Source organism: Leptosomus discolor, chromosome 11, assembly GCF_034619465.1.
Source record: "Leptosomus discolor isolate bLepDis1 chromosome 11, bLepDis1.hap2, whole genome shotgun sequence".
In the NCBI taxonomy this organism is placed as follows: domain Eukaryota; kingdom Metazoa; phylum Chordata; class Aves; order Leptosomiformes; family Leptosomidae; genus Leptosomus; species Leptosomus discolor.
Genome location: NC_141401.1, coordinates 2,145,309 through 2,154,245, shown reverse-complemented (window position 1 = coordinate 2,154,245; position 8,937 = coordinate 2,145,309). Strand labels below are relative to the sequence as shown.

The following is an 8,937-nucleotide window of genomic DNA, read 5'->3' as shown; positions in this document are numbered from 1 at the left end:
GGATAGTTACATTTACAATAAATAAAACTTGTCACCTTATATAACCTACTGAATATTTATCGAAGCTTCCTCCTTTGTGATACAGGAAGCCTTTTTAGAAGCCATTTCAGCTGAACAGTAGGTGTGCCAAGTACAGTGAGAAAAGTTAGGTGTTACTTATTAGAGCTGTCCCGAGCACTGGGAAGCACAAGGTGGCTGAATCCTAGATAGCTCGTTTTCCTCCTTCCCCTTCAGACTTCGCCCCATGTCATGTCCCTGCCCGCTCTGTACTACTACTTCTTTTTGCGAAGGTGAGTTTTAGGTGTTGCGGATTCTTTGTTGAGAGAAAACACTTTGAGATGAGGAAAATCTGTATAAGGAAATGGCAATTAAAGGGTATTAGGTCATGGCTGAGGTTGAAAGGGGAGGTGAAGCCAGCGCCCTTTAATGTTACCTCGTACACCCCTTATTTTGGTACTTCTGTAACTCTCTCTACGCTGCCCTCTGTGAATTGGGAGGGTTCCACTGAAGTCGTTGCACATACACTGCCGTAAAACTCGTGTGAAGGAGGAAGGCCCTCAGTGCCCCCTCAGTGCCACCGAACTGAGCAATCAAAATTCTTAGCTCTCACTTTGCAAGGTCGACCCTCCCACGGACCAGCTCCGGCAGCGGGTGCCACGCTGCCTTGTGCAAACCAACAGCCACGTCCTCGGGTGCTCTGTCACCGCCGGCTTTTGTCAATGTCACTGTTCTCAGACACCGTTTGGAGTTTAATTTGCCCAGATTGCAGGCGTAGATCAACTAAAGTAGTGGTTCTTTGGATCAAAAGAGGAGCTCTGGCTTCTGGCAAATGCGGATTTATCTGAAACGTTTCATGCACTTGAGACCAAATGCTGTGGTGCAAAACGTTAGTGATGCAGAAACCAGCTGTACCTAACAAAACAGAGATGATGGCCCAGGTTATAGTTGTGCTGGAACATGTAGACGATGATCACAGCGTATGTAATTCATTTGGGTTGAATTTTGTTTAAAGGAAAGGAATATTAAGACTCTGCCTTTAATAAGCATTGTCAGGTGGCAGCCGTGTAAGGACGGAGCGTTCAGAATGAATCCTCACACCTGATACATGGGGTTCATCATGTCCATTGGAAGGTGAATGATTCACAAGGAGTGAATATTCCTGTCATTAAATCTAATGGGGTCGTGTCAGTGGAAGCTAATATATGGTGAATTAAGATGTTTTATTAACATATCTAAGAAAAGTACCTGTGGTAGTTGGTTGCTATAGTGTATCTGCAGAACCATAGTTTTAACTTTGCTACTTTAACTATTATTTCTTTCAAATTATTACTGATTTTCCAAGTGATATTCCCATGTTATTTTTCTGACCAGATTTAGTTCTTAAAAGCAAATGTGTTTTCAAGAGGACAGTTTAGTGTAGTGAAATGAGCTGCTTTCTACCTCTGAAATTTAAGTGTTTTGAAATTGGTAGGCAGTGTTGTTAGTGGCTTAAAACTGATCCCCACCTGAGAGAACAAAATGAAGCCTTGAGACTACAGTTTAAGTCATGAGAGCAAGCTTTTTCAATTTCCTGTAGCTTAATATTAGAGTGGCAAAAAATTCGATATCTTTTACACTGGTGTAGTTCTGCAGGTGCCTGGTACCATTGTGCTGAGTACAATATGTAAGTTTTACAAGAAATTACTAAAAATGAAACTGGTGGCTTCCATTTCTCTGTATTTTATTATGTTCTGCTCTCTTGTGTGCAAAGTGTCATTGCCGCAGCGCCTTAGAATGCTGATTACTTACAGTCGCTGTCGCTGTGATTTGCCTGGAAGATCCACTATTACTGTCTTCCAAAATGAAAGCACTGAAATACGGGGCAGATTTTAGCCAAACTAAGTGTTTCATAAGTGTCAGATACACGGAAATGTTGTAAGGATCCTGTTACTGGATCAGTCAAGATTTTATGCCGAACACAGAGTGTTAGGCTTAACTTTGTGATTGATTCGGTCACAGCTATTGCAACTAGCACCTCGTGTTGTGTGTTTGTATACGCATGCTGATTCATCTAGAATTGGCTGAATTTGAAAATGACAAGATTAGAGATTATAGTTACAGTGGTTATGTCATTTACTGCACTCTTTTTGAATGCAATCAGTTGGAAGTCTGACCTCCAAATAGGTAATCCAAGCTCAGACAGGCTGCCACTCATTCGTCCTCTGCAGCAAAGTGATCAGGTATCCCTGAGACATCTCCTTAATGAAGTGGGTTTGTTGCCTTTTATCTGTATGAAGGACAAAATGTACCAGGATTCTTGCTTAATGATGGTGTTGGGGGTTTTTTGGTGTTAAACAAAATACTTGGTCTACGTGTTTAAATTCTAAAGCTGTGTAGGTCTGCAACCTTTAGGTCTGCATTTAAAATCTCATGAGATAAACCCATGATGTTACATCAGTTCACTTATAAAAGTAAATTCATAAAGATGATGCAATTAGTGCTGTACCATGTTTGGGTTTTGAAATACTTTTATCCCGGCTTTTTTTAAATCCAGAAGTCTGATTTCCTTCAAATACAAACCAGGAGTTTTCTGAATGTGGTCGGGGGGGGGGCTTTGCTTGTTTTGCAGGGTATTCCCAGTGCATCCGTGAGCATATTCCTGATCTTGCTCTCCAACAGAATATGCAGATGGGAAGGCTGTGTGACATACTGGGTATGTTATGAGCTGTTGGCTGCCTCTTTTTTGATCCTTATTTGCCCACAGTTATGGGTAAAAGAATGACCGAGGAGGACTTTCTCTGTTTAACGTGAATACAAAGAGAACATCTAAGTCAGAAGTCATTTATCTGCTCTGGCATTCGCTCCTGTCCACGTTATTCATAAGAAAAACCTGCTGATTCTTTCCGACTCTGTGATAAAGCAGCCTCATCCTGTGGCATGCTGAGCCCCACAAACGATCAAAAGTGGTTAGTGTTCTACAAAATTAGGTAGCTAATTCTGCTGGTGTTCATTCAGGCTCGTACAGAGAGAAAGATGCGCTGGAAAAGAGCAAGCCCTTATTTAAACCATTTTTTTTAAATTAGCAGATGAGGCAAAATACATATATTTAAAAGTTTTTCCTAGAATGACAGTCCTCTTTTAAGCAAAGCAGTGAAGAATATTATTTGTCAGTGACCAACTTCATTGGCTCCCTGGAATGACATACTTTACATGATTCATGTATATTTCAGTATCATTATTATTTTATAAATGCCATTTAGTAAGTTTGTAACAAAAATATATTAGATCCAGAAATTTACAGTTGCCTAAAATAATAATGTAATTGCCTTTATATATTATCTAGGCACTAATATTGGTTTTCCACGATACGGTTTGTTTTTTTTTTTTTCATTTTTTTAACAAAGATTTTTTTTTTTCTCTAAAATGAGAGTTAGAAACTTAAAGGGGCAAAGTCAACACATCATAGAGGCTTTCATCGCTTTGCGAGAGAGAATCTGTGAACGTGAAAATTGCTTCCGCTGTAAAATGTAAACCAGACCGTGAGTAAGATGCAAACTAGTTAAATGTTGACTGAGTTATTAAGCAGATCACGTGCTTTACCTGTGCCTGGCAGAAGAGCACTGCTATTTACCGTACTGGTTTTCTTTTTTCTTTAGAATACCAGAGGATTCCCTGCTCGTTGTGACCTCCTATGAGTTAATCTGTCTCTGGAGCCCCGCTGTGTCCAAAGGAGACTTGTATATCCCTTTATAGGGCAGTGCTAACAGGAGCAAAATGTGTTGCAGCATTTTATTGAACAGAGTCACTTGAGCTTCTCCCTTTCTGACGGTGCAGTCCGTTCAGCGTTACAGCTGACGGGGGCAAGGGGCCTTGTTGTACCCGAGCTGGTGAATTTTCAGGCTCATCTTGCAAGTCTGAGTAAACGCCTAAAAGCGACAGTATTGACTAACGTTTCTAGAGAACTGTTCTTTTAATTATTTTTAAAAGTTTTACGATAACAAAGTGTATTCTACAGAGGCTCTCTCAGGGCTTCAGCTACAGGGCTGCTTGTGGGATGCTGCACTACTTCAGTGCTTCGGTTGAGATTCTAGCCTTGTGTTTTTAACGTGAGTTGTTTGCCTGCAGCAGTCCGGCAAAACAAAGTGACTGAACGGGTTATCTTATTCCTTTATATAGGCTCAGGGTTTCTTTAGTCCAGTACTTGCTTTGCTTCTGATTCGCTCACATTAATAGCAGTTGTCCCTGGCACTTCCCAGGCTCTTGTTCCTGTGCCCAGTAAAGACAATGCAAGACTTCCCACTGATTTCAGCAGGAGTTGGATCAAAACCTAGGAGGGCTTTTTGGCAGCGTATTCTATTGCTGTTGCGAGGCCCGTTAATTCATTAGCTCATCTATTAACATTAATATTTTAGAAGAGCAGAGTAGTTAAAATTTTCCAAACCAGCCTATATTAAAGACTTTCTCACCTCCGAGTGTTTGTGCCTACGCTGTCTTTCAGCCCAGGCTGTTTTACATGCAGAAAACCAGATTTTCACACTGTGGTATTTAACTAGCTAATCTGCACACTCACATGCTCAGCAATAGTTATTAATGCTGTCCTACCGTGAGCTTTTATGTGGACAGGACAAGAATAGGAACAGGCCGTGCAAAATCCAGGCAGCATATGAAACTGCAATTTCATCAGCTTCCTAAACGTAATAGCTCAGTCTTATAATTTACTGAAGTTAATGGGATATATTTTTGAAGCTCTGCGCAATTCCCATTGATGTTAATGTGAGTATAAATCCCCCTGCAACACTCTCAAAATTCTGCCCCCAATACGTTCTGCAGATTGAATTCCGAAAACTAGCTGTTTCTTTGGGTTGCTGACCTGTCTTCAGAGAAATGCTGAAGCGCAGAAAAAGCAGCGAAACCACTAAGATTTGGGAATTACCGATCTCATTTTTATTTCCAGTGCTTTTTTTAGGGAAGCTGTTGGTTAGCAAATGATCAGGAATGATCAGATTGCTGTTCTGAATGGAGTCTACCTTTCTTCCAGTAATGAACATTGTGCCCCTTTTGTTTTAGATGCCAACGTGGACGTCATCTACATCTGCCCCCTTCATCTGAGTGAGGAGTTACTGCAGTATTACAATAAACTCCTGGGTCTGCAGGCAGCTGTTAGATCTGGGAACCCTGAGGACATGAGTGACCTGCAGGACAGGTTCAAAATTCTCACCCCTGAAGCTATAAACAGCTTCCCTGTGAGTTTGTCTTCTAATTACTACAGCTTGAGGGATGCAGTAAAATTAAATTGGAAATTTTATAACTTGTAACGCTCTGGTACACATCAGTGAAATATTATTGCAAGTTTAAGGGCTTTACTGATTAGACTACTAGTTAGAGCATTGGAAATAAATATCCTGGTTTAGCTTTATAGGCTTAGTTGAGATAGTCCTATATTGGCTATTTCTAGACCACCGTCCCTTCTTACTATATGTTTGGGACTGGGAACTTGATAGATTTATATCTCTAAGCAAATCGTAGCAATAAACCATTCTTATTACTCAAACTTTATCTCTGGGTAGCTCAGCATTCAATCGTTGATGTGTTTGTAGCGTTTCTTGCGATTAAATCCAGTGTGGAACTTCTTAAAGAACAGACCTTAACACAGCTTAGGTAGTACAGAAATACCAGTTCAGACCTGTCAAGGCAGTTTTAAATCCATGTGCTAAAACATGGTCTGAAAAGAGACCTTAATTAATGTACACTACGTACAGTGTTTCTGAAAAGACTGCAGTGCTGTGAAGGCTCTTTCCGAGGGAGAATAATTTTATATTGTAAATATTAAGTCCACAGTGTCTTAGCTGAGATGTGATTTTTACGAAACTTTGTGGTACGCTTATTTCTCTAAGGCCTATGCTTGAAGCCCTGCTCCTGGTTTTGATATATGTTAATAACCCTGTTCTAGTTATTTTGTTGAACAAGTGTTTGTTATACCATATACTGATTGAAACTGATGGCTTCAGAAGGTGAAGAAGCTTTTTATATTTAATAAATGTGTTGGTTTTCAGGTGCAGTTCTATAGGAGCGTGCTGTTCAGCAAAAGGCTCGCGTGTATGCGTGAATCCTTTTCTGTTGGAGTAGTCTGAAAACACCCGTGTGAGAAGAGTGCTCAGCTCTTTTGCTGTGTAGGGAGGGACCCCCGAGTCAGAGCTGTCTGATAGTTTTGCTGTAGCTTAAATGAATTCTGGAGATATGAATGTGTTCTGTTTTCTCTGCGGTCGGAGAAAAGCATCAAGATGCTATTTGTGTTTTTAGGAGCTGGCTTTTTTTCAGTATTGCCCTTTTATCTGAATACTGGAAACCCACAAGAATCAGAGCTGCCTGTGCTAGACCTTCACCTTGTAAAGGAAAATTATTGGGATGGTAAATACCTGATAAATACCAGCGATTATGTTTTGTCATTTTAAATTGCACTTTGACAATTGTAGCTGTTTTTTCTCTGGATACTGGGGTTATTTTTCCTGTACCAAATACCAAATATTGGAAGCTTTAAGAAGCCTTCTACATAAAATGTGCAAAAAATATGATCTAAACCACATCGTATTATGGATAAAAGACGTGCTGTTAAACATGGACAGGCTGACCAGGAATGGAAAATGGCTTTCGTGGATGATTTTGGTCGTAGTGATTTTGCTGAGGCAGTTTTAATGTAAAAGCAGGTTGTTTTCAGGCATGCATCTCTTGGGCATAGCCTTCACTCCTCCAATTTCTGTTGAAATATTCCAAACAAAGCTTCTTTTCCAGGTGAAGAGCAACCAGCTTTGCAAAAATTTATTATGCAGCTATGGTTTACTGGGAAAAGTTACGTGCTGTGATGTAGGGAGCTAACCTTAGTGACAAGGGCGACGTGGTTCTTTCATGGCTGTGCATTGTGCTGCTCACCCCGTTGTGGAATGCTGAGAAGCGTCTCGGTGCCAAGTGCCATCAGAAGGAATGGGCGATCACAGGCTTTATGCGATGCCAGGTTGAGGTCTACTCTCGGTGGCACACGTGTTTATATGCAAAATCCTCAGGCTACCTTGTTTTCATTTAAGCAGATGTTCTTTACCATCTATTAACCACTGTGTCCAAGAGATGTATCTCTTGGGTGGAGAAGAATCTGTGCTCGTAGCTGATGCTCAGCATCCACTGGCTTCAGTGACCATGGATTTAGCTGTCATTTTGTCTGCGTGAGGGTTAGAGCTTTACAGGTTCTTTTTAAGGATCTTTCTTCTGGGTTGTTTAATAAAAAGCTTTTGTTGTGCTTAATGTATCTAAATTTATTTCTAATGTATGAAAATGTGGCTTGCAGGCCGCCTTAGCAGGCTCCTTTGAGCAATTCTAGAAGCACAAATCAGCCTTGCGCGGTTTCCGAGCTGTTTTGATGGAACTGGATGGAAGGAAAATCTGTGGAAAAGACACCCACAGGCGGGTAGCCCTGTGCTCCTTGGCATCTGTAGAGGGGAGGCAGAGAGAGTCTGTGGAAAAGGCTGTCCAGATACCATCATCCTTAGTTTGCTAGCTATTAGAATGAGCTCTTGCGACTCGGCGCATGCAGGTGCAGCGTGAAACAACCACAAAGGGTTGGGCTACCCTGATTCTCTGCTAGCAGCATGTCGAAACAGCCTGGTGTGGTAGCTTTGCTCATCGTGGTGAGGCTGATGCCCAGGTCGGCTTCTCTCATCTTGAGAAGTTTAACAAAAAAGAAAAATAATGAAAATCAACAGGCTTGAGAACCAAGAGCCAGCCCTTTGGTTAACCTCCTAACCACTGCTCTGTGCAGGCATGCTGGATTTCTGAGGCTTCCTCAGTTCTGCTTTTACCTGCTTTCGCTCGCACTGCTATATATCATGGCTTCCATACCACTCTCAAAGCAGGAATGAACTAGATTTTACAGCCTGTTTCCTGCACTCCTTAATTAACTGTAAAATCCATTATTGAGAGACACAAAGCAAATCTCGTCCCTACATCACCACTCGTGGCCCCAGGGAGCAAGTGACCGGGGCTGGAAATTGATCCTGTTCTCTACATGGCAGAATTCTGCCACGAGACCAACAGGACACAGGCCACCTCCCTGCATTTATACCTGTGCTCAGGAGAAAGGAGCAAAATGAATCAGAACGTTAAGAGTCTGGGTTTTAAAGCTGATGGAAGGAAAAAGACTCTGGGAAACTTGTTTGTTGTTCTTTTTGCCCTTATACTTCTGTGATTCCCTTTTTCCTACTAGAACTTGGAAGAGTATCTAATTTCCCTGACTTATATCCTCCCTCTCCTTGCAATGTGTCTGACTCCTTTACAGAGAGACTTGGGCACTTCTTGGAATTGTGTGTTTGATACGAGAAAGCACTGAGGAACTGACAAAAGGGGATTCCTTTTGCCCCTTTCCAGGGGCTCCCCCATCTCCTTTTCCACCATCATCTCCATCCAAGTAGTGGAATCAGGATTTATACTTCAGTCCCTGTGAAGAAGCATCCAGGACTTTGAAGGAAAATATTCTGCATTCTCTAGTCCTGGAAATCCCTAGCAAACCCAGTATTTTTGCTATCCTGAAAAGGAAGGCTTTCCTGGCTAGGGCCTAAATTAGATGAAATCTCAATGTGAAGATTTTCTTCTTGTTATGATTTATGATTTGTTTATGGCAATCTATTGCAGTGGATGTCTCTTGCACTGTTTGTGCATGATGTCCTTCCCTACCTGGTCAACCTCAGTGCACTTTTATCTCTATCTTTGGAAAGATAACTGGGTTATCTGCAGGCCATGCGTAGGATATGTTGTAGAAAATATTTTTGAGGTTTCACCTGCCATGACTAATACCCTTCGTTTAAATTTAGAGGTTACAGCGTCTGTCATGAGCAGCTTGTTCAGCAATAGATCTTCTTTTTTAGAAGAAATGAAAAATTCCTTCCAAAAAGTTGAAACCCTTATGCTTAAAAC

The 8,937-nt window shown here is 41.3% G+C and overlaps 1 protein-coding gene across 1 annotated transcript in view; it reads left to right on the top strand.

Annotated features, from left to right (window-relative positions):
- IQCH (IQ motif containing H) overlaps window positions 1-8,937 on the top strand; it is a 69,899-nt gene that overhangs the window by 23,722 nt on the left and 37,240 nt on the right. Inside the window, exons 11-12 of the mRNA XM_086471906.1 lie at window positions 2,609-2,692; window positions 5,047-5,222. Of these exons, the coding sequence (XP_086328032.1) occupies window positions 2,609-2,692; window positions 5,047-5,222 (260 nt within the window). The remainder of the gene's footprint in view (window positions 1-2,608; window positions 2,693-5,046; window positions 5,223-8,937) is intronic.